Genomic DNA, 26,021 nt, shown 5'->3' on the forward strand with positions numbered 1-26,021 from the left:
AGGTGAGCGTTAGCTGCGTGAGCAAGGGGGAATCCTCAGGAGTTAGCCGATTGGGACGCTTACATGATTTTCAAAGCTGAAAATACTTTTAAAGCAGTAAATGCGTAAGTAAAAGCAGTTAAGTAACTTCTGTTTCCCCGGTAGCAGCTTGCATGGGAGAAGGAGTTAAAAGAACGGGACCGGGTTAGTTTTTAAAGGGGTAGTATCTGAAAAGGCTGACCTGCTCCTGTTACTTGCGGAACAGAAATAGAACGAGATTATACTTAATTTTTTTTTAAAATTTTGCTTTTAATGGCTGCCTAAATTGCTCTCACAAGCTGCTGTCTGTTGAACAAATCGTTGTGTTTCTCAGAAGGCAGTTCGGTGTCAGATTTCTGCAGTGCCCAGACTCTTGACTAATCGCTGGAACGACAAAAATTTCAGGAGTAGCTGTGCAAAGGCCCCATCTCCCCTCCCCTACCTCACAGCATCCAGCTCTACACACATCCCAGCCCGTAACTAGGCCAGACAATTCTGCTTGCTGAAATGACACCTTACCGTCGTTGGCACCACAAAGCCATTTTACTATCTGTCCCTGCCTTCTCCTCCTTTTACTGTAGATGTGGATACCCACAGAGAACACATCAGAAGTGCGAAAACCCTTGCCAATGCTGCAGCAGGTGCACTCAGCCAGTTGCTATAATAGTTTGAGGAGTCTGGAAAAATGCATCTCCTCTGAGAACTCATTGCAGGTTGAGTTCCAGATGAGGGTAGGTTTTCCCTGTGGAAAACAAAACTTACACTTTTCACGCTGGTTCCAGGAATCCCATCAGTATTTGTACATTCCAGTGAGTGAAAAAGTTAAGTAAAAAGCGTATGACAGATGCTTTTTTTACTGCTATGAAATTATTTTTAATTTTTTAAACTGTGAGGATGGGTTTAGCTCAGTCACAGGCATATGGCCAGTGTTTCCTAGACAGTTGTTCCTATGAAAATTCCAAAAGCCAGTAATTTATGGTTTTCTTGGTATTTTTATATTTATAATATATTTCTATTCTGCTCTCTATGAATTAGGAGATGAATTGTTAGGCCAAGTAGGCACAATACAAAACCCACAAACTTCCAGTTACAATACTTCAGAAGTGATCCTCTCCAGTTGGAATATAGAGAAATTCATGTTTTACCTATGCTTAGATGATCCTACCCCATCCCCAGGAGAAAGAGTAGCTGTTGGCAAAGGTTCAGGCCCTTGGCACAGAGGCCCCAGGCTGAGGAGGAAAGGTGAGGGGCTATTTGCCTGGTGCAGATGCTCTTTGTGCCACCTCAGTTCCTACAGTGCCACTGCATGGCCTGCAGCCTTCCTCGTGTTCAGACTCCATCCTGCATGCTTCCTGCAGGACTTGCTCCCCTTCCTGGGATAAGTGCTGCAAGACAGAGTGGCTGGTGAGGCAGGGGACAGCGACTCTTGCTGCCCTGTGGCAAGGCACATTTCTGCATCCCCTTATTTCCCTTCAGGGTCAGGATTAGTGTTCACAACTTCAGGAGAGGCGTGAAGCCGCAGCTATGGTCATGGCCTCTGTACATGTATGAATTGCAGAGCAGACGCTCTGCTTACCTCAGTCATGCTCTGAATGTCCTCCTCCCACTGCTAGATGCTTTGCCCTGTTCACCTCCTTCTACTGCATCAGCTCATGCCAGGACTCATCCATCTGATCCCTGTCCATTTCCAGCTACTCCTCCTTGGCTCTCGGCTCACAGCCCCACAACTTCAGCCCTGCCTGCTCCTAAGATGGGCATGGGGGAAACCAATGCATTACCTGCCCTGTCTTGGACACTGTCTCACTTATGAGTTCCCAAGTCATGAACGCAATCTGCTCCTGCTGAACTTCTCATGGTGGGCCAGTTTGGGGTGCAGAGCAACACCACCAGGTACTTGGAACAGTGGGTGGGGGGCCAGGGCTGGCAGAGCTACAATTGTACAGACACACACACACTCCTTCACCGAAAGGATGGAGCCTCTCACCATTTTCCACACCCTAAAACAAGCTCAAAGCCTGACAGTTTGTCAGCAGCAGAAAAACTCAGCCTGGATGGTTATTTTCCATCCTGATAGCCCTTTAAAAGGCAGCTCTGCTGCAATGTCTATGCCACATATCTGCTCTGGGCAGTCCCAGGCAGGAGTAGAACTGACTTTGGACACATTCCCAAGGCACAGGGAGGTTTTTCTTAGCCCATCTTGGGAGTTTCACCCCACTAGAGATACATCAGAGGCATCTTTGCCTGCTCTGGCTGCCCAAAACTCTTCACAGGCACAGGAGAAAGACAGGTGACATCTAAGACAGGCTGGTGGAGGCCATGCCTGGAACAGCCTGGTTTTCACCATCCCAAGTGATGCCTCTTAAATACCTGAAGGCAGTGCTTTCCCCTGTGTGCAGGATCCATCCCTGAGCCTGCCAGGCTGTGCTTGAGGCCACAGGAAGGGGCTCCACTGCAGTGGAATTTCATCATGTTGGAGCCCATCTGCTGAGATTGTTCCATTTTATGCCACTCCTTCAGCAGCCACTCCTGGGTGTGAAATTCAGCCCATGTGACCACCAGCTTCCCTCACTCCTCCAAGAACTTCTGCACCATCAACTTGTGCTCCTCCAGCAAAGCACTCTGGAGAGCATTGCAAGAGAAGCGAAGAGGATGCCCTAAGTCCCGTGTTCTGTAGGCTTTTTCTCCTTTCACCCATCACTGTAACTAAACCCCAAGCAACATCAAGAGGCTGTTTCCAGCCCATGGCACTTCACCAGCACCCTGTGTGGAGAGCTCTGCTTCCTTGAGAACAAGGATGCATATGCACATACACAGCAGCCTTTGTCACTTGTGCGCCAGAGGGTCTGTTGGATCGCAATTCCCCATGCAAGGGAGTGGGATGAAGGAGGCAGAGGGCAGATGAAGATGTCTGCAGCCCAGCACTCAGCTCTTTCCTTCACCACACACCACTGCTCAGACTCACAGCACATACAAAAAACATCTGCCCCACCTCCACTTTGCCCTCTCCAGCTCTTCTTACTTTTGTGGAAAGCTGCTGCATCATGAATGGTCAGTGCTCCTCCAATGAGTGCTGCTGCAATTCTGCTTTGACTTGCTCCACCATTGCCCTTCAGTGCTCCTGGGTTTGGACACAGAGGAGTGACAGATGCCATTCACAGGCTCCAGGCCAGGGACCTCCAGTGGGCAAGACACATGCCACATACCCACACAGGAGAGCTGATTCAGGCAGACAACATAGTGTGGGTGCATCTGCTTCAGCAGCTGAATCTGCTTGCTCAGCCTCAGTTTTGCAATCACCTCCTGGAATCAGCTCCATTCCTCCTCTATGTCCCTCTGCTCTGGAAGAGGCAGTAGCAAGATGGTATTGACGTGAGGTGGGATAATGCCCTCTCTTGTCCAAACTCCATGCATGGAAAACTGCATGTGTATGTGATCACCACCCTCTGCTCATTCCCAAGACACTTTTGTGAAGTAGGGAGACAGCTTTGCCAGACTCAGCTGGACTGACTTGTTCTAATGAACTTATTAGCAGAGCTGAGAGTCTACACTGTGATTGTACTTGTCTAATGTCTCACAGACAATATCCATAGGTCCCATTGGAATGAAACCCATTTTGGTGAAATGTACCTTTAAGCAGCAAGGCATCCTGCTCCTGGGATGCAGCTATGTTGCATCCTGGCTCTGCAATAGGGGCTGAGCTGCCAACTGCTCCTTCTCGTCCCACAGGCCTACCTGCTGCTGCCCATCAGTGTTCTCTACCACCTTCATCTGGCTCCTACCCAAGAGGTCACAGCAGGAAAAAAGTGTTGCTTTCATGGCCATACCCAGCACTCTGGGGATGTTCTGGCAGTGGGGCTGGCCCCTCCTCCTCCTCCACTCAGAGTTGGACCCTGGCTTACCTGTGGGGCTGTTCTTGCCCCCATCAGGGCAACGCTGATGTGGCTTCTGTGCCTGCCTACCCCAAGGATGGACTGGGGAAGCACCCCAGCACTTCCACCCCAGAGAAAATGAACAGAGGTGTAGGCAAGGACCTTACAGAGGAGGGGAGCACAGGCCAAAGCATGCTACCTATTGGTGTGTATGAGGAGATCCAGGTCCTCCTGGTGTCACTGCTGGAGAAGCTCTAGAAACTGCCTTTGCTGTGTCCACTCCAGCTCCCCTGTCTGGACCTGCCTAGCACCCAAAAGAATGTCCGTGTGCTGCCCCAGGATTAGAACTCCCACAGCAGCACCTGGAGACTGTAGACATCTCTAGACTGTGATACCTCTCCTCTCTGCCCAGTCACCCTGGTGCTATTTAAGGCAAACATGGCTCCTTCTCCTCCCCCTGGTTTACCTGTGATGCCCCACTCAGCAGATGATAGGGCTCACCTAGCTCTCCAGCTGTGCTACATGAGCCTGGATGTGGAACAGCCCTGCCCAAAAACCTGATGCAGCCTGGAGATGTGCTCCACATGTGGTAGCCTGTAGGGACACAGGGATGCTCTCAGGGAGGTGAAGCACTGGAGAGACCATCTCCTCGCCCTGTACGAGCAATGCATCCACAGCCCCTCTTCCACCTGCCGAACTCTGACACTGACTTGGGTCCTTTTCTCTGGGAGCAAACCCTACTGCAGACACGAGGTTGCTGAGCTCTCTTCTTGGGGGACAGACTCAAGGAGAAGACCATCAGTCTCTGGGAGACAGCGTGTGTCCTACCACCAGAGCAGGGCAAGGAGACTCAGCTGGATGAGAAATGGAGGCTTCCACGACCCGGCAAGAGCTGCGCTTGCTGTCAAAGGCTCTAATTCCCCTTCAGTTATCTAGAAACTATCTCAGAGCATCTGAGTAAGTGTCTGCCAGTAAGTAATGCTGTGACACTTCCAGTGAGAGCAAAGAATAAATAGATTTTTTTTTCACTTGTGAATTAGTGTAATGATAAAAGCAATAAAACCTTATGCTGACTTTCATTTCAGAAAAAAAGTAACTGGAAAATATAATTGCTAAGTCAAGAAATGGTGATGAGAGAAAAATAAAAAACTTGATGAAACAGGGCACATAGTTAATTTCTAGCTAGAGTGCATGAAAAATGAAGAAACATGGCCATATTCATTCATCAACGTTTGTAGAAAAATGCACTTCCATGTATTGCAAATCCAGCAGTGGTTGTGGAAGAGGTTTTGTGAAAGGCTGCTGTGGATATAATTGAGCTCCACTAGGGGCTGTCATTGTCACACATCTAGGCTTCCTCTTGCAAGAGCAAAGTGTAGGCAGAAAAATCCCATAGGGACTGAAAATGAAGGGTTTCAGATCTCCAGGTATCTCCATGCAAGGGGTCTTTGTATCAGCCCAAAGAAAAAGCACATTTGTCAGAATGGAAAAATCTCATAAGGGGAATTGTCTTTAGTGATAGCCCCTGAAATAAAAGTGCAATGCTTTAATGGAATTTTGATGTATTTTCTTTGCTGTTTTATTTACTTGCTTTTAAGGGAAAATAAAAAGGAAGTTTGTGAAGACTAAATGATTATGCTGCCACAGAAATTTTGTGAAATTAAATGTTTTTGTTTAGCAGTTCCCAAATACTGCAAATTATCATGCCATCTTGCTAGAATAACCATGTATGTATGGTATGTAGTTGTTGGCATATGGCACTAAAGATTTGTGCATTGTTTTTGCAAATCCTGAGAAGGAAGTATCAGGTTTTTACCTTTTTTTTTGGTATGAAGAATACTTCTGTCACATGTACCTCAACTAAGCCCTGAAAGAAGTTCAAGTAAGTGAGTAATACCATTGTAATATTAAGCATGCTTTTTGAAACACATTTGTAAACCGTATGTTATACAAACCAGAGTAGGCATCATAGTGAGTGACGCTAGAAGGTGACTCCAGTCCTGGGCCATTTGTGTTGTGGAGGAAACCCATTTAAAAGTGACCTCATGAAGATGTGCTAGCCATAGACAACCCTGGAGACACATAAAAACTTAAATAACATGAGCGAGATGTTTTTATCCCATGGTATCTTTGAGATTAGAGCTTTGCTATTGTTCATTTTGTAAATTGGTCTAAGACATTCTGTGGTGGGATAAGGTAGTATAATACTTTGCCACAGGTATGCTAGCTATAGAAACTTATGAAAGCATAAAACACTTCCTTGGAGAATATCTACCTTTTGGCTAACTGAGACTTAGCATTTGAGCATAGTTTCACTGAAAAGTACGAGGCAAAATAGCTATATTGGTTTTAGTGTTTCTCAGTGAAGTCAGAGGGGAGGGGCAGATTAAACTGTTAAAAATATGATAGATATGAGTGGCTATTGAGGAAATGTTTCAGTTTGTTGACAAGTCTAACTAATGAAACACTAAACAAGATATCAAGAGTGTCATCATTGCCTCTTCCAAGGTTCAGTGATGACCAGTGATGATCATTGATAAGATGGTCAGGGCATTCTCTCTCCTTGACACTAATTTCTGTTTAATAGGCTTTTAATCTCTTGTTTTATGAAGCGTGGAACCTGTGATACATATTTTTATGCTCTGTCTTCACAGATCTTTTTTCTGTCTAAGTCTAATTTAATTCTCCTGCCGTACAGAGATAGTACTTACTGAGTGTATTATCAATTTAAGTCTTAGAGCTGAAGGGCAATTCTGAAGTGTATATTGTTACCATAAATATGTAAGTGTGAAAATTGTGATTGTTTTCCTCTTTCCTGAGTGTGGCTCATGGACCACTGGTTTCATTTTAGATGTGTGGCAACAGCACGCGTACAGTTTTTTATGTGACGGCTTGCAAGGATGCTTATAAACCTTAGAAAAGAAAGGCATTGAGTACTGAGTAGTAACTTGTATATAGCCTTAGAAAGAGCTTAGCCCTAATTTATGGGCTTGTTTTTTCTTGCAACTCCATAGGCATGCACATCCAGAATTACTACACTGGAAGTGCTGCAGAAGCATCAGCATTTCAGGCAGGTTATATGGGCATTGCCAACCTTGTCATAATTTTGTGAGGGCTCTTAATTTTCATGTTTGAGAGAGGATTTTCCCCATGGCACTCCTCATCTGACCATCCTGATCAAAACTGTAGACAATAGTGGGAGAAGACATTTGAACCAGCAGTTTACAAGAGCTCAGTACAATACTATCTTCTTTTAAGTGCACAAATTAATTTTGAGATCTGACAGTATTGCAGTCATATCAAAGCCAAAATATCAGTTGCTATAAAAATTTCTTTAGAATTCTCACTACTGTCCCAAACTGCTTGTGTGCTAGGACATGCTGTGACTAATACAACAGATCTTTCTGCTGATCTTCCACTTCTGTCTAGTTTGGAGGTCTGATAGTAAACAAATTTTCAGACAGTCAGAACCCTAGCCAGGCTGAAGCATTCGTTACTAAGAGAGAAAGTACGAATGCAATTCTTTCAATTCAAATTTCTTAGTTCATTTATCACAGAGAAGGAGTAGTCTTAACTATGATACCTCTCATTCTGGTGTCTGAAGCATACCACCAACCTTGTATGTTTTCAGTGACTTAGAAAAAGATGCAGTGTAGTCATTGTTGTTATGATTTCTACTGACTGCTTATTCAGTATGTGTTGTTTTATAGGACATTTTAAGCATTGCTGGTAGGAATATGATGACAAAAGATTAGCATTTCTCTTAGGGGGGAAAAAAGTAATTTTTTTGTCGTAAATGTATAGGTCAATAAGTAAAAAGAAACACGACATACCTTTACACTTACCTGTCCGAGACAACTGCAGCAATATTTGACGAATCGAACAGTTCCTGGGACAGTTAATTATGGTGACCTGAGTCTAAATCTGAACAGGAGTAGCAAGTCCCTTCTGTTCTGCACAGGTAGGAAGCTTGTAAAAATTTTGACCTTTCAATGGTGATGTGTGTTTTTAATCACCAGGGAGAAACACACATTGTTTAATTCAAGGTGTTTAGTGTCAGGCTCCTTGCAGTCAGTATAGGTGCTCTGTATTTCAGTGCCTGGAGGTCTGCTCAGTGTATTTCATTGCTCAGACTGGGGACGGGCATTACTCTTCCCTTAGCTATCAAGCCTCTCTCTGAACTCAGACATGTGCAAAGTGTAAAGTTGGGTGGATTACTCCCAGCAATCCTGGGTTGCATTTCTGGCCTAGAAACACCATTCTGCAGTGAGCATCTGACATTAAAAAGAACTCAACATCCATGTCTTCCTTACTGCATTGGGTTGCTGTTGTCATGCTGCTGTTGCTATCTATGCTGTCTTCAAAGCAGCTTCTGAAACTTTTGCCAAGTTATGGCAAAATACATGCTACCTAATGGAAATATATAATGCAAACATATAATGCTTAAGGGCAGCACCTCACATAGAGACACAAATCTGAAATACTGTTGTCCATTAAATGCTGCAGCTCTCAGTCCTAATCAGTAGACTACCTGCCCCCAATGCTTAATAACACAAGCCGTCACTTCATCTGGATCATTGGTGGGAAACTATATGTTTAACATTTCCTCTGCAAGCTCAGTTGGAGCTTGCTCCACTGTGATGTGTGAGTGGAGAATTCATGTTGCAGGACTTTGTGATACCTGCAGCAGAGAGTCACAGAATGGTTTGTGACCTTAAAGATCCTCCAGTCCAACCTTAGAAGATTCTCTAGTCCACCGCCCTGCTATGGGCATATCTGACTTCCGCTAGACTAGGTTGCTCAAAGCCCCATCCAACCTGGCCTTGAACACTTCCAGGGATGGGACATCCATACCTTCTGAAAAACAGCTCATCTTTCACCCATGCTGCCAGTAGAGGAAAGGTGAAGGGTTGAAAAGAGAAAGGAGGCAACATGCTGACAGCAGAGTGGCTGAAGAGGTAGAAGGAACACCATACTATGTGTATGTTAGTGAGATCTTACTACAACATACAGCCAAGGCAACAGGAGGAAAGCAGGGACTGTATTTTGAAGTTTTATAGAATCTGTGAATTATAGTAAGATTACAATGCTGTGAAATACAGAGGTCCAAATGTCCTTAGTGATATACCAAATCTAACAAGAATTGTCTGAAACTAGATATTGTGTGTAGGTGGAGGAAACCAAACAGAAAACTGCGGAAGGAACAAAGATGAACACAAAATTTGCTTGTGTTACTGGGTGGTAGTCAGTACAATCTGTGTTCTCTTTGCTGCAGACAGTTTTCCAAGTCTCAGTGTGCTTATTACGCCAACCAAGGCTCTCAGGCATTGTTTCATGCATATTTTCTGCACTGGCTATGTATTTGTAGTGGTCATTATTTTCTGTGAGCTCATTTGATGATGGATCTGAGGCGTTTATGTTTGTTTTTCTCCTGTGTATCCAGAACTGTGAAAATTTAGTTATTAATTAAATTCTTAATAAAAAAAGGCAACAGTCAGGCTATTCAAAATACTGACATGAGGCTGCTGATAAGCTGCAGTTTTTTATTCTCTTGACTTCAGTAAGTATTTGTAAATGGCTTGAATAGTTCTCTCTGGGATAGGTCTATGGCTAAATAAAACTGCTCTAACATCTTGGGCAGTCATCTTGAACAAAGTGTCCTGGGATTTGGGCATGGAGAAGCGAAGTGCTTCAGCACTGGTCACAGTATTAATTGCTGATGTGGCTGGGTTTTTTTAATAAATAGCAAATAAATAAATTTTGAATAATATAGTTGAAATTATAATTTGTTAAGTCAAATAATTTGTGATGTATTTGTAGACTGAGGTAGCCTGATACCTCAGATGCTAAGGCAAATCTGTGAGGCTCAGCTTATCAAGTGTTGCATTCTAATGTAAAAGTTTAGTAAAAATCTGTTTGCTTGAGTGACGTATGATGCTTTTTTACTTGTGAGGCTTACATATGGGTTAAAATATGGAGGTTTTTTCTACTGAACATTTTTGCACATGAAATGAAAAATAACTGTGGTAAATACACAGTAATATGATTTGTGTCTCCACATATCTGGACTTAGGCTGCTGTTTGGTAATTTTTCACAATGGCACTTCAGTTATACCTGGCAAACTACATTAATCAGGATATAAAACTGTAACAGAAACAAGGAGATGCTGACAGTGGTAGGAAGCATTATATCCCATGAGGTGAAGTTTTTGTTAGTCTCCTGAACAGGGAGAATACATTGTTGTAGCCTGTTCTTAATGGCTTGAATGACATTGATAGGCACTAAATAATAGAGAAGAGAGAGTAGTTCTTTCATGCAGGAACTACAGGAAGATATTTCTGGCGTTAGAGTGAAAAGAAGGACAGGTGTACCTAGAAACTGTCTGAATTTTTTAGCTATTGTAACTATGGTGGAGCAGTTTTCCTGAATAAATGGGGTTTTCAGAGATTTTTGACAATTCTTCTGGATGCTTTCTTATCACAGTGTGACTCAACATCTTCTGGTCTGAGCTGAAATGAAGCCAAATTGTTGATGTTCTGCATGCTAGGTTTGACAAGTAGTAGTATCTTCCAGATCTGAAAGGCAGTTAACTACCAGCTTAATGACAGGACTGTAGTTCAGATACTATCTCAGAAGTTTCTACTGTGCTTACAAATGGGGCTTACAAATGGCAGAGCAGGGGAACGAGTCTGAGCATTGACTAATTTCATCTCTGCTGCTGGAAGAATGGCTTGCTCTTTCTGTCAATCACTTCAGAAAATAATGAGAAAAAAGAACAAAATGAAATTGGTCTTTCCCTCTGACAGAGGAATCAGCAGCCCCCTGTGATTGTTAGAATGGAGGGTCTTGAATAAATACTCCTAGCTGGAGGGTCTAAGGAAGTGAGAATCTGCAATGAGAAATTCTTTGTATATGAGGTAAGTGTTCCAGTCTGTACTACAGTGGGCAGTGAGCAGGGAGTGACATCATGATCTCACAAGACTAACAGCTGGTTGTGAATTCTTTTTATATAAGCTTAACTGTTCACTGAACACTTCCAGAATGTTAGGTGTTGACAGCTTCTTGGACATTATAGTCCAAAACAAATGCAGGTTTTTTGCAAGGCTGTGACATAATACATCAGATAACACACTAATGGGTATTTGGAATGCACTGATATCTGGTGTAGAGAAGGGCCTCTAAGAAAATAAGCTCTGAAACATACGTTTTTTAAGAGCTAGAATGAGTACAGCTCTGCAATTAAATATTTCAAGGCTTTGCAACAGCAGTGGTAGCTCCAAGGAGAGCTCAGTTTTTCTAACTAGACAGAATCTTTGACATAATGATCAATCTCAGAACTTATCTGAGTTCAGGAGATTTCAAGATGTCTGCCTTAGGACTGTGCTGATACTATTCCTGCTGCAATTTTTTAACTATCTCTCAAACAGCTCGTGGTGTTGAAAGGCAGCATGATGGTCAGAAAGCCTCACATGGACCAATAATGACTATTTTTTTCCCCTTCACTTTTCGCTGTTCATTAGGTTTTGCCACACCAACAGGTATTATCTATTTACTCCCTCAGCAGAAGCAATGAATATTGGTAGCTGTTGGAAGAGGCATGAGACCAGGCTGGATTTTGGAAGCTACATCTCATGTTTCAAAACATATGTGAGTCTCTGGGCATTTTTACTTGGTATCCAGACTTTAGTCTTCTGTTTGGTTTCATCTTCCACACCTGATGGACCACAGAGGGAAGCTTTGTTTTGAACTGGCATTAAAATGCCATAAAAGATTAACTACTGAAAAACCATTGTCCATTGTTTACCAAAGTGTTATATTGCTGACATTATAAGCATTGTTGAATAAAATATTTTCCAAAATATGGTCTTTAGTAAATGTTTGTAAGCATCAGTGCATTCTCTTTATGATGATCTGTAAAACCTAATGACAAGGGGGTTTTTTTTGAGGGGAAAAAAAAGACTATCACACAGAAAATCGAATCTATGGGTACTTCATAGCAGGGATAGATTGATTTAAGGAAAAGATCCAGTTCTTCTAAAATGTATGTTACTGATGGTAGCCACAAGCTTTTATTAACACAAACTGTCTAATATACTCCGGGGACTGGCAATTTTGAAGATGTTAGTTACCTAAGAAACAGAGAGAAAACTAAAAACATTCAGTGTGCTTTGCCTTACCTGTTGTGTGCCGTCTTCTCACTTCTGATGCCAGTTCTTATTCTTATCCAACCCTGACTTTGAGTAATGTATTACAACATTAAATACTTTCAGGATCATGGATCAAAAGTGTCATAATTATTGCAAAATGTTTTTAAGTCAAGTTTCAGTTTATGAATGTATTTGAGCAAATTATTTGGTGTAGTGAGACCTTCCAAGGGTAATTAATGCTCCATGCTGGAGTTCTTTCTTATCTTGGCTGTAGTACGTAAGGTCAGATTTTTTATACCACAGAAATTAATTAAAGTGATCTTGCCTGGTTTCCTGATGAAACATTACATTTAATGTTAACAGCTAGAGTCATGGAAAAGAGGAAAAGGTAGCTGATGCAAATTCTTAGGGTCATCAATGTAGTTGGAACAGCTTATATGCAGAAACTGTCCCAATAGGTAGTAATTACTCTGTACTTAGGGAAAAGGTGGAAGAAACACCTGGAAGCTGTAGCAGTTGCAAAAAGTTCACATGTGGCAATATCTGTGTGAAAGAGAGTTTGTCATGTGTCCCTAATACCACTGGACTGTGCTTGCAGTGACAAGCAGCAGTGACAAGCAGCATTTGCTTCTGTTTCACTCGAATATTCAATCCCTGCTATATATGTCATCTGAACTTTTGTGCTGGGAGTGCCCTCAATCTGAGATGAATTTTTACACAGATATGTTTTAAGTGCCTTCATGTGTCCTCTTATTTACCTCCTTCAGTTCTGTGTCAGTAGCACTGTCTAAGCCCATTTCTTTTTCTCATCTGGAGACACCTGTACTGTAATTTGAGTAGTGGAGTCATTTTTGTTTTGACAGAAAGTCAGCAGGAGAGAGCAACTTTAGTTAGTATGCTCCATCTGTAATTCCTGCTAGTACTCCTAACTCCTGTCCTGGGCCTACTTGGTCCACAATAGCTCACACTGCCGCACATTTTTTGCTCAGGAAGGTCTAAACAGCCAAGTTCATAAAGGAAGAAGCTTAAAAATCAAACACCCTTTCCTTAAACTCAGTATCAGAAAACTACCAAGGCTTGGATCCTCACAGCATGCCACACATAATCCCATTCTGACATCACTTCCTGATGTCCATCCATTTCATTCGTCATGTGTAGTTTCACTGCAATGCCACACAGCAATGTTAAATTATAAAATTAGTAAGTTATTTGAATGAGAAGGCTTCTTGCATAATGTACAGGTGTAAGAATGATACAGTCATGTAAGAAGTGTTTTGCGTAACACAGGTGATGTTACATTTCCAGAGCCTAATTGCATGTTCCATCAGTACTGCAGGGAGAACAGGGGCATAGTTACAAGACTCTTTGACATGTTGTCTTCTGCAATGTTGATATGTCATGTCATGCTCTTGGTGTCTCACTCACTGTCAGATATTTTGAGACTGTCAGAATTCCTATGTAACTAATATGACATTGCTTATAGCTTTTGCGTGACAGTGGAAAAGTAGGGAATGTTTTCATAATGTGTGTTGTGTGGCCTAAGAGGAAGTCCAGCTAAAATTTCTGTCCAGCCAGATCTCCCTACCATCTGCTGAGCAGGGTGACAAGAGCAGAGAATTACTATTTGAGAGAATATTTTTGCTTGAATAGCAAAAGTATAAAAGAGAATTTCTGTACAGTGATGCAAACTTAACAATGCTTAATTTGTATTTTCATAAATTAAACAGAGAGAAGCAAGGTAAAACACCAGAGATTTATGATGTGTTTACAGCCCTTATGAGTTTCTCTAACATGAAGTAAACAGGAAAGGATAGGTCTTTGGTACTTCAGTTGAAAGAAAAATGTAAAAACTTCAGGCTGTTCAATAAGCTGTATCCCATGCCTGTGTCCTGTTTTTTTATTGAACTATTTCAAAACTGTGGTGTCCTTTTCAGGAATGAGACTCTCAGCTGTAAAAGTTAAGAGGCATGCATTGGTTATTCATTAACACCAAGACTCAGCCAAGGAAATTTCCTTGTTAGTATGTGTCATGAACTGAAATTAATGGGCAACACCACAGTTTCAAATTAAGTTCAAAGAAGTATTTTGTTGGGGTTTTTTGTTTGTTTGTTTTTCTAATTTGAACTTCATTTGCACTATAATAATCAATTATCTAACTTTTACTTAATGGAAAAATTCTTCATCTTTTTTATTCTTGAAGCTGTCCTGTAAGACAACAGGTACTGAAGTGAGTCAAAAGGTTCCTTCTGTTCTTTTGGGATGGATTGATACACCCTTGAAATACGTGCAATGTCACATGTCTTTTGGGACCTTCAACACTTTACTAAGAGCTACAAGAGCAAGACTGAGCAACAAAGTAATCCCATTTATAATTTCTTTTGGCAAGTGTCCAGAAGCAAAGAGGCAACTCATAGCTCAAAGCTTACACAGAACACAACTCAGCTCAAAGACTACACAGAACACGGGAATACAGGGGGAACATAGAGTCTTTGTTTCTGCTGGGAAAAAAAATCAAACCAGCAAAGACTTTCTTCAGTTTTGATGCTAATTTTCTGAGGGTAGCTATGTCCCTCCCTGCAGCTGATGTTAGAGATGCTGAAATACAAGAAAGCAAAGATAAAATTCACCCTTAAAAACAAGTCAGCTACTCCATTGTCTGACCTTCATGTCATCCATTATTGTGCTTTGTCCAGTCTTACATTGATTAAGCAATTTCCTTTTTTCTTTGTTAAGATGAACATCCTTGCTGTGACTGATACTTTTTATGGTAGTTGGAAGATATGAGTATAAACCAGGGCACCATTATGCTGTGCTAGGAATGTGCACTTCACGAGTGAATGAGCTTCAGCTTCAAATATGCTTATAAGCAAATCTGGTTTTTCTTAGTAAGGATCAGTATTTCATACTAAAGTATTTACTTAGTAGGACCTTTTTGGAAGAGAGAAACATTTTTGGTGTTACAGACCTCTTTGTGTTGATGACTCAGCTCCCAATGATTCATAGTCTACACTCACATTTCACTTAGTTTTCACATCCTGAGGTTCTCGGTCTTGAGATGACACTTACATGGCTGGGAGATTTATCACAATGCAGGACAAAGACAAGCCCATTTGTTTTTCCCTTCGGCCTGCCAAAATCCAGTCCCTCCTGCTCAGTACTTAGCTATGTGAAACTTGGTGATAAGAAGCTCCGCCTCTGATTTTGTGACCCGTTCTGCATAATTCTGTTATCGTCACTTAAGTGAACAGATAGAGGAAAGAACCCACACAGAAGAGCCTGCAGTTTAGGTCGAATATGATCAAAAAAGGTAGCAAGAAATGGAAATTGGAGGAATGATTACTAGTGAAAGGTAATAGGCACCTTGCTTACTAGTATGCATATATTAAGCCCACTGGTATCATTAACAGAACACTTTTTGCAGATGCACATTATGTCTCACAAATTCATGCTGAATGCTGTTGCAGTCCATGGGCAATCTGACAGGAAACTGGTAGGGAGTTAGCAGGACTGGCTAATCTTGGAAATGTACCCAGCAAGGAGATGTTTTGATTTTGAGGAGGCATTGTCTAAATCAGGAAAAGAAGGGAGTTTTAGAAAATGTGGCAGACAAAACAGAGAAACAAAAGTAATCAGTAAATCTGAAATCCCCATCTATGAAATCCCCATCTATGATATTAAAACTTGCATGATACGTTTGAAACACCTGTTAACAAAAAGAAATGTCCAGAAAGTCAGAATGCTACAGAGTGTATCACAGGAATCAGTATAAGGGACTCTAAGTCTGATAGGGCTTTTTCTGACACTGTAGCAGAGTTAAATCTCTAGCAGTCAATAATCTTCAGTTGAACAGCTCTTGAATGTAGCAGTATGATAAAGCTTACTTTGTGGCAGGTCTCTTTCATGCAGAAATGTCATTATTTGACCTCCACTCACAAAGGGTCCACTGCTTGTTGACAGCATGACTTTCCAGTACAATGTGTAAAAGCAGACCAAAGAGCAGTTTGCACAGAGTGTTGGCACACTGTGTTTCACAGCTGTGCAGTCTGTGTGTCATCAGCATGCCTGGAGTAGTCAGTTAAGTTCTGTCACGGATTGTACATATATACCATGACTTTGGCTTGCAGAGTGCTCGCGCAGTCCCTGTTCTCTAAAAGACTATAAAGAGTACCTATAAGGATGAAGGATTATGCAAGTCACCATGGAAAACAGATAACTGGATTTGGTCTTAGCCCCTTCTTCATGGAATCATTTCCTTCACTGCTGTAAAAGGACAAAGTTGGAAGGGAAGAGGGCAGTACTCAGCTTCCCTGCTAAGATTGGGCTGTGAGGGACATTTTTCTTGCGGCAGCACATGCACTGTACAGCCTCAGACCTCTTTAGGGACAGTGCTGCTGGTCAGCCATCAGTAGGCCTTCTCCTGTTGGTGAGTGTGATGAGGTTTTCATGTAGTAGAATGTCCCACTGAGCCAAGACAGCTGGAGGTTAATGGCCTGAAAAATTCAGAACATGAAATTTGCTCAGTGTCTTAACACCTGCAAGGATTGTCATCCCAGCTGCTGCTGCTAGTGAGCAATACACAAAAGGAGGCTCAGCATGGCTGGTTGTGAGGACACACATGCATGCAGCTGTATGGGGCAGCTGGTTTTTTTCATGTGACTAAATTCTGGGAATATCTTAGAAACTTACTAAGCCTTACTATTACTAACTTTAAATCATGCTGTGTGCTATTAATGTTGTGTAGCACACAATATTATTTAAAGATGGTGAAGATTATTTCATAACTAATTCATACCTAATATGAAAGCCAGGAAAGGTATTATTCCAGGATTTTCCTTTCTAGGAAACTTTGGGGACATTGATTATTCCTTTATGATTATATTTAATAAAATGTTATTAGATATTATATTAGTTATCATACCTCCTCATAGAGTTGCAGCACATGCACTATGCAGCCTCAGATCTGGTTAGGGGTAATGTTGCTGTCCTGTAGGGGCTTGTCCTGTGTGTGAGGGTGCTGAGGTTTTGGGATAGTATGGTCCCACTGAGCCAAGTCAGTGTCTGTTTGATATACATTGCATTAAGGGCAAAATAATTTGTGAAGTCTCATTGATACCTAAACCTATAAAAAATGCACTTGACAGCATTTCTTTCTGGTTTTCCTATGGGGTTCTCTCACTGAATGTCACAAATATCTTTTGCAGTTCTAAGTCTGAGAAGGTAGCTTTTGTGCATGCAAGTTTAATGCTATGAGAAAAAAACTTCTGTCTTAGGCTTGCAGGCATCCAGAAGTATGCCCTTTTGCCCTCACAATACATGAGGTTGTAATGGAGTAGCATTTACCACCAACCAGGGTGGCTTATATGGGTGCCAATGCAAACCTAGACTTCATTATTCCTGTGTTCTCAACATGCAGTGAAGCCACCCTGACCTTGTAAGGGAGTTGCTTTGATGACATATGCCCAGATGATCCAACAGAATATTACCTTCCACCTGCAAGAAAGGTATAAAACCAGATGCTCCTTCCAGTCAAACCTTAGAAAAATCATCCCAGATTGTAAGTATGCTTGATGAGGTTGACGGATCATTTGAGCATCCAAGAACAGACATCTTGGTATCACTCCTACCCTGTGGTCACAATCACCTGATGTTTCTTGTCTAGCTGTGGCCACTGTCTAGCACTTCAGATAATGGCTAAACCCCACCCCACAGCCTCCCTCCCACCCCCACATAACACATATGCAGCTGAGTGTGTTGTTCTCAGAAAAACAAAATCATTCTAGGTTTTGGTGGGTATGACTGCATGAACTTTGCAGAGCAACAAATTCTATGGGTATGCTTAAAGTGTCTTCCCTGACAGCTCTCTCTAGAGACCTTAGGAAGAGGTGATGGAGACAGTATGAAGATATTTGGGAATGTACATTTTCTCAGCAATATTTAAGACTGATAACAGTGCTTATAAAAGTGCTTTTTCTTGTGTGGTTTCCACAGTTGTACAGAATAGACACCTGTGTCAAGGGACCAACAGTACAAGAAGATCCACTGGCTGGAAGTCAAAACTAGTTTAATTCAAGCTTGAAGTAAGGCATGAATTTTTAACAATAAAGCCAATTAATAACTGGAAATCACACTTTCTCAGAGATTCTTCATCTCCAGAATTGGAGGTTTGTTGAAAAGCAGTGCAGAAATGCTCAAGCAGGAGGTACAGGCTTGATGCAGAAATTGCTGAGTATGCTTCTCTGACCTTACAGGAATTCAGTTTCTGTCCTGTCTGTCATCTGAAGCCCTGTGCCAAGTAATTAAACAAAACACTTCATCAGTATCACATAGCTGCCCTTGAAGTTATTACCCTCAGATCAAATACTAGCACACCCAAACAAATTAAACCAATACTTGCAGGTTCACACACATTCTGGCTAATGCTGATGCTTTCTGACATCTGAGACAGGGAACTACTGTCATGTTTGGAGGGGTAAACAGCGCACAAAAACTGGGACACACTGCAGGAGTCAAGTGGTGAGATGAGTCAGTCTAGGAAGCCAAACAAGAATAAAACCATTCACTTACTTATTTGATAGGGCTGGTTTTATGTCAGCTTAACTCTGTGGTCAAGCTGGTCAAACAAGCACCAATAGTGTTGGAAGAGGAGCAGCAAGCACAGAAGAATGGAGAGAGAAGTAGGGCAGCTGGATAATCTAACCACTGTCTTCAGCAGTAGCTACAATTATAGTTAATGTGTACCGTACCCTAACCCTGAGAGCTGTTTTTTTAAGCAGACAGGGTAGCCACTTGAATCCACTTCCTATTTTCTTGTGGCAAAGATGAGTAAGAACTGACGTTATTTTTATTAGTATTTATTTTTTGTATTGTGTTGGTGCCCATGGGCCATCCTGTGCGACTATCCATTAACTGGGAATTATTCCCCCCGCCCCACATATTTGATTTCCTTATAATAGATGTAATGGCTAGTGAATTCCATCCCCTAATTCTGTCAAGATGGAACATATGTAAGGCTTGTCAAATGACATGGCATTCAGACACTAAAATGATGGGGCAAAGTGTAAACACATAAACAATTAGGGAGAACAGATTTGTTTCTGGAATTATCTGTGTCTCAGATTGGAAAAAATGGTTGGTCCTTAACCAGGATAATTTCTTAAGCCCCCAGACAGCTGCATGGCAGTGAGTAAGAATGTGGGAAAGCCAGAGTGACAAGCAGCAGGCCAGGAAAAGCAGGGAGGGAGGAGCTTCTCAGGCAAACTTCATCATTGAAGTAAAGGCATCACTGAGTCATTCCCCCCTTTTTTTGTGATGAAAAAATGCCAGAAGATACTTAATTTTAGGACACAGTATCCAAGTGCTACCAGAATTTAAGTGACTATAATGATAATAATGCATCAAAACTAAATACAATGCCTTAAACACTGCAGCTATACAAAGATGGGCTTGATGCCTGTGTGCTGTCCGAGTGTGCAGTACTGTCAGTTGTCATCTTGTTTTCCTAACTTTCCACTATTCTACCAGTTTTACTATCTTGTTTTCTTACAGAAAAAATGTCATCATTTTAGTAGTTAGGAAGGAGCACATCTCAGCTGTTTTACTTCTTGGTTCACAGACTGCCTCTTTCCTTTCGGTATCTCTGTTATATGTATTTCCCATAGCAGTCTTTCTGTTTTCAGTATGTATCAGCTCTGATCATTCAGTTTTGGACCCATTCCTCTATCTGAATAAAATATCTGTTCTTAGACATGTCTGAAAATGTGGTGTAAACTGCTAAACAGACTACATAAGTTTTCCTCACACCTTTTAAAGAATTGAATCTTTGAGTCAGGACACTTTCTGTCACCATATAGGGTTATGCAATAGTGTTGCAAGATCTGTAGGGTTATTTCACACATAAGGGCTGGTTTTTTTTCTGGTTGTGAAGGGAATTGAGAGGTGGCTTTAAAAGACACTGACATTGGTAACAATATCAGCTAATGCAGACTTCAGTTCCAGGACTTAATGCACAGTTTGCTTCAACCCTGTGAAGCTATGGAATTCATCAGTTTGATTTGTATAACCCTATTGAGCACTGTTGTACAGCACCCTTCGAAGAGAATGCTTCTGATTTGTTCCTTTTTTTTTAAGGGATATGAAGTTAACTTCTTCAGTGGGTATATATCAAAGCTCCCAGACCGGTACATGGCGTGATTGTCACAGTCCTAGCTGGACACCCACCCTAAGAGTACATCCCAACTTTTCCCTTGTGCCAGCTATGATATCTCTTCAACCCTGTTCTGAGGTAGGAGATTTGCAGCCCCAGCAGTGGGGACACAAGTGGCTTGAGACACGTCCCTGGCAGGGGCAAAAAGCCACCGTCACCCTGAGCTGGGGGGGCAAACCTCTGCCAGGACTGACTCACAGAGGCCTGGTCTTTCCACACTGTCACAAGAGGAGATGCAGGTGCTTTGTGAGGTATCTGGTCCTGCGCATCCCCCTCTCCCAGACTTTTCCGTTCTAAGACCATTCCTTGGTGACAAGTTGTGTCAGGGACTGAAATCGTGTCTAAGGCCCTGCCATGTTTGGGCCACTGCTGTGCACGTTGACCAGATAATGAAGAACATACAATGCAGAAAGCCTTATTGTTTAACTGGTGGGAACTTGACCCTTAAGAGAAACAACGTATTGGTCAATCAATGGGACATTAACCTAGGAAAGAGGAACAATACACAATGGAGCTGGTGTTAGCATGGAGGTGGTATCGTGAGCCATTGTGGCCTCATCTTACGTGCTGGCCACGTGTGCGATGACATCGTAACTGGAAAAATTCCACTCTGGAGGAGGAGATAGAAGGCCTGGTTCTGGGGTGAAGGGATGAGAAGGATAAAATGAGTGCCATTTCAGTCCAAGGGATGCCCTCATTGTGCCCTGCCTACCTGCCCCTCCTGCCTGAGCACCATGCTCCATTTGCTTCCCCTGCTCAGCAGCTTTTCAAGAATCATGGGGTCAGTATGATTTGCTACAGCAACTAATACAATAAATTTGCTTTGCAATCACAATTGCGTTTCAGATTTTTTGCACATGGGCATCCTGTAGAACCCATAACATTATTGGCAATGAGGATGGGATGCCCAGAGTGCAAAAACTGACACTGTTTTGAATGTGTGTGAGTGAAAAACTAAGTCAGGTTTGAATGTGAGAAAGAGAGAAACTGATGTAAACACGGACAGGGCTTCAGTAGTGGGGTGTGTGGTTGCACCAAGAGCTTGGGCACATAAGTGCACCAAGAGATGCTGTTCCTTGTGTGTGAGATAAGAACAGAGCCTGATCATTGGGGTGTAGCTGCCTCAGGAGAGGCTGTTCTGTGATCAGCTGGTTGCGTGGTTGCACCAAGAGAGCGAAATGCGTAGTTTCACTGCTGTTCTCTGTGTATGTGTGGGAGAAAGGAACAAGGCTTAGTCAGCGAAGCATGGAGCTGCACCAAGAGCGTGAAGCACGTAGCTGCCCTGAGAGATGCTGTTCCATGTGTGTGTGTTGCATATGGGAGGTCAAGATTTAGTCCAGGTACCCAGTAATGTTTGGGAGCTTAGTAGTGTTTCTCTGTGTCTGAAGTGTGATTGCTGTCATACACTTAATGTGGCATGGTGTGGATATTGTAAACACAGCTCAAATGCTGTGAAGATTTAGTTAGAAAAAACTCTTTAGTCCTTTGTGTTTGTGATGTTGCTGGATGATACCCGTACAACAGAGTGTTCATCCTTGCTATTTCTGCTGCTGTGAGCACGTCTCAGTGCATTGGTAGAGATATTCCATAAGAAGGAACCTCGGGCTGTGGTCCACCAGCAGAGTGACCAGAGTGGATACAGGAACCATGGAGCACATTGTGGGACAAGCTAGAAACTTGTGAAAGTATTGGGCCCAAACTGTGGGAGGCTAAAGACCCCATGGAGGTGTTGAAATATTGGGGAGAGTTTGTGCAAACTCCTCAGACATACTCTAAAGAGCAGCTTATTCATACTGAACACATGGTAGGATATCTATTATTTGCATACAAACTTGCAGTTGGAAAAAATACAGATTTTGAAAAACAGTTAGTCAAACAAGACAAGGACATGTTGCAGAAGCAGGCATTTGTGGTTGCTGCTGCCGCACTGCAATCTGAAATCTCAGTAAGTTAGGCCTGTAAGTAAGGCTAAGTTGTAAACTATAAGTTAAGTTAGGTATAAGTTAAATGTTGTTCCTTTGTTAAATTTTTAGGTTTAAGGTAAAAGTTAAGTTAGAGTACTCTTGAGTGCTGCTAAACTTTTAGGCCATATTCCTCTTATTCCTTGCCTCACTGTCCTTTTGTCACACATACACAGAGGTAGTTCCTGGCTTGTTTCTGTTTTGTTTGCCTGGATTTTATTTGGCTTTGTTGTTGCTTGTTTTTTCCTTGGTGTGCTTTAACTGTAGTAGAGTGAATCTTGCCAATGAACTTTGTTGTGCTGTCACTTAATATTAGATCTGATTTTGCTGATACCCTTGCTGATGATTTTTTTAGGTGATCTCAAACTCTTGGTCGTAACTTTGGATGCAGGAGATTTGGAGAAACTTTTGGTGCTAAGCCCTTTTCTTTTTTTAAATAGAATGCATTTAGAACTAATGCATAGGATACTAATTTGCTAGCCTTAGCTAGTCAGGGATGTGGTATTAAATACCCCACAGAAAATAATTAACCAGGGTCTGAGCGTCCATGGTACACCTTGTAAGATTGTATACAGCAAATGAAGAAGGAAGGGATGAAAGCAGCAATTTTTACTGGGGACGCTGATCCTCTGATGTGAAATCCGCGTCTGTTACTGTGAGAAATAGACTGATTAAGACTACTCCCCCAGCATATGAAACTGTAATAATGACCCTTTTGATTAATGAAACAGGAAATCCTCTGGATGAGATAATTGAAAAAATACAGCAGCTAAGTAAGCTTGGGGAGTGGAACCCCCAGAGAAGTGCTGGGAATCAAGAAAACCTACCTATTAGGCTTTTCACACAAGGAAGTAGCTACATGCCAGGGTTAAAATTCCAAGAGGAGATGCAGAAATCCAAGCAACTGTTAATGATTTATTACAAGCAGGTATTTTATATTTTCACCCCTGCTTTAGTAGCAAGTGACTTTGTAGTGTTAAATTCTGTACACCCACAGCACAGAGTGGCCTTACAAGTTGCTATTTTTATGTGTTTTTCCAATTAAAGTGTAACATGTAACTTGTGTTTCATTCTTCTAGAGTGGAGAGTTCATTCCATGAATCTTAAGGTATGTGCTGCAAGTTCTGGGGTATTACAAAAAAGAAAGTCAGCTTACTTGCAATAATGTTGGAGAACTACACTAAGCAGAACCTACAGAGTACAGGCTGGTCCGTGCTATCTTCTGGGAAGAGCTGCTAGTGAGATATCCACAGAGCTGCCCTCATGCTTTGATGTGAACAGAGCTAGCTAATTTGCTTCAGAGGAAAACTGGAGGGCAAGGTAGCCAGGTAACCTCTACCTGGGAGATTGTCAAGGAGCTAAGCACAATGTGAGCTTGTCCACTGAGGTCCTGGTGGGACCTCAGTTCATCGGCTGAAAGATATGTCATGCTGTGCTATTGCAGAATACAAAGCAGAATACCCAGCTCCTACAGCAGTTTTCTAGAGTTGTTAGTGCTTCCAATGTAAATCACCAGGTTTCACCACGTCTGAAAATGATGAGCTTTACTGTTTTCCTAGCCTTGATCATAAGCCTATCTGCAAAGAAAATAAGGCATAGAGCAGCACAAGAAACTTAAGAAACATTTTTCATAGTTTGATGTAACATTTTAATAATACTACTTTATTTCTAATCACCACTTGAAGTAATTTTCATACTTTTTCTATTTTTGTGATTTGTAACATTATCCTGAGCTATTTTCACAATTAATTTAAAACAAAACTCAGTTTATATTTTCCACCATTGTTGAATAAAACTGTTGTTTTAGAAGTTATCTTTCCTCTCCTTCTCAGTGTATGCCAATGTTGAAACAACACTCCCTTATTGTCCCTACTGACTGTATTTTGCTTATCATTGTATTTGGCGTATATGGGCTGGATGCTTTCGGATAAAACTAAAATCCTCCTAATCAAAAGCCTCTTTGTATAGGGGGAGGATGAAAAAACCCGAACAGTTTTCAAATGCGTATTAGTTTGTTTTTACATTAATTTTACCTTTGTTTCAGAGGAGTTATTCTATAGTTGCACTGTTTTAAACAGTGGGAAAATTAAGAGCCATTCACTTTAGGCATTTGGAACACCAGTCCTTCTATTAGTATATTCCCTAGTAAAACTATTGAATCAATTTTCTTCTGAATTACGCCCTCCCTATCAATTCAAAGTCCTGCATAGTTCTACTTTTCAAGTGCCGAGGTATGGCATCAATCCTCTATGGAACCTGGTCCTATGGTTACTGAGGTGATAGCAGCAGAAACAAATCAGACAGTTACAATCACTATTCCAGGGGAATGACACTGGCACCAAATACCTGCTGAACACATAGGTCAGTGGGAGTAACAGGTGGGAGTGGGAGGAGGCGGGAAGGTAACTGTTCCTCTGTTTAACAGGGTACCTCAGACTCATACTCACCTGGAACAGAACGTCTGGGTGACCCTGGCTAAGGCAACCAGAGAAGAAACCTTATGCCTTAGCCCTGCTCTGCCCCAGAACCCATTCACAACATGTTTGATCAGCGTCCCTCTCACTGCCTGTGAGCTGCAACAGCTGTGTAACAGTACCCCTGCATCTGCGGCCTGTCCGGCTACTGGAGTGTGGCCACAACTGTCTCACCTCGGGACATTTTCTCACCCTGCTTTATCCCCACAGGAGTTGCGGATTTTAGGCACCTTGAATGCAGATAGTTGTACTAACTTTAAATTTATTAGCACGAGGAACAGTCCTATAGCTTGGTGGGTTAATGCCACGATACCATGGTATCAAAATGCTTCACACTGGTGTAATTCAACCACAGCCCAACTAACCCTGAGTTTTACTACACATATGCAACTCTCACAAGGTATCTTCTTAATCTGTGGGGACCAAGCATGGGCTGAAGTGCCAATGGAAATTAAAGGTGGTCCATGTACCTTGGGAAAACTAACACTCTCCAAATATAACTGTTGCAGTATGGATCCAACAAAACCGAACTCACCACCAACATACTCGGAGCCACACATGCTTCTACTCCTGACTGCAGAGATACTGTTGAGTTCTGGAACACTCAAGACAATCACTGTCTTTTTATTGGCTCCTGGGGTTGCTAGTGCTAAAGCACTCACGAGCCTGAATAAACTTGGCTGTTGGTTAGCAAAGTTTAGCAATGCTACCGACATAGCTATATATGATTTGTTAGTTGATGCAGACAGTATTAGACATACTACACTACAAAATTGAGCAGCAATTGATTTTTTGCTTTTAGCAGATGGACATGGATGCAAAAATACTGACAGATTATGTTGTATGAACTTAAGTGGTAATTCTAGCTCTGTCCATGCACAGATACAGAAATTACGGACACTTGCTCAGCACCTTGTAGAAGAAGACACCAGTTGGAATCCATTTGCTGGATGGACATGGGGTTGGAATTGGTTAAAAAAGGGATAAGTATTACTTTGTGCCTTAAGTATTGGGATTCTATGTATTCTTTGTTGTATTCCTTGTTTAGTATCATTAATGCGATCTTTAATACATGGCATGTTGCATCGTACTGTTGTTTGTATGATGGAATATTGACGAGTTCCAACCGCGGACCATGTGGTGACGTGTGTCAGGGACTGAAATCGTGTCTAAGGCCCTGCCATGTTTGGGCCACTGCTGTGCACGTTGACCAGATAATGAAGAACATACAGTGCAGAAAACCTTACTGTTTAACTGGTGGGAACTTGACCCTTAAGAGAAACAACGTATTGGTCAATCAATGGGACATTAACCTGGGAAAGAGGAACAATACACAATGGAGCTGGTG

At 42.0% G+C, this 26,021-nt stretch overlaps 1 protein-coding gene across 2 annotated transcripts; it reads left to right on the forward strand.

The window, feature by feature from the left end:
* Positions 1 to 26,021, forward strand: LOC120411494. Of its 2 annotated transcripts, none has more exons than XM_039566950.1 (2): positions 1 to 104; positions 24,625 to 26,021. In XM_039566950.1, exons 1-2 carry the CDS (start codon positions 64 to 66, stop codon positions 25,448 to 25,450), a joined length of 867 nt encoding a protein of 288 aa, XP_039422884.1. In that variant the 5' UTR covers positions 1 to 63; the 3' UTR covers positions 25,451 to 26,021. The 2 variants fall into 2 exon arrangements, 1 of the variants encoding a protein (XP_039422884.1); XR_005603823.1 differs by lacking the exon at positions 1 to 104 and adding an exon at positions 16,526 to 23,307.

Source organism: Corvus cornix, chromosome Z, assembly GCF_000738735.6.
Source record: "Corvus cornix cornix isolate S_Up_H32 chromosome Z, ASM73873v5, whole genome shotgun sequence".
NCBI lineage: Eukaryota > Metazoa > Chordata > Aves > Passeriformes > Corvidae > Corvus > Corvus cornix.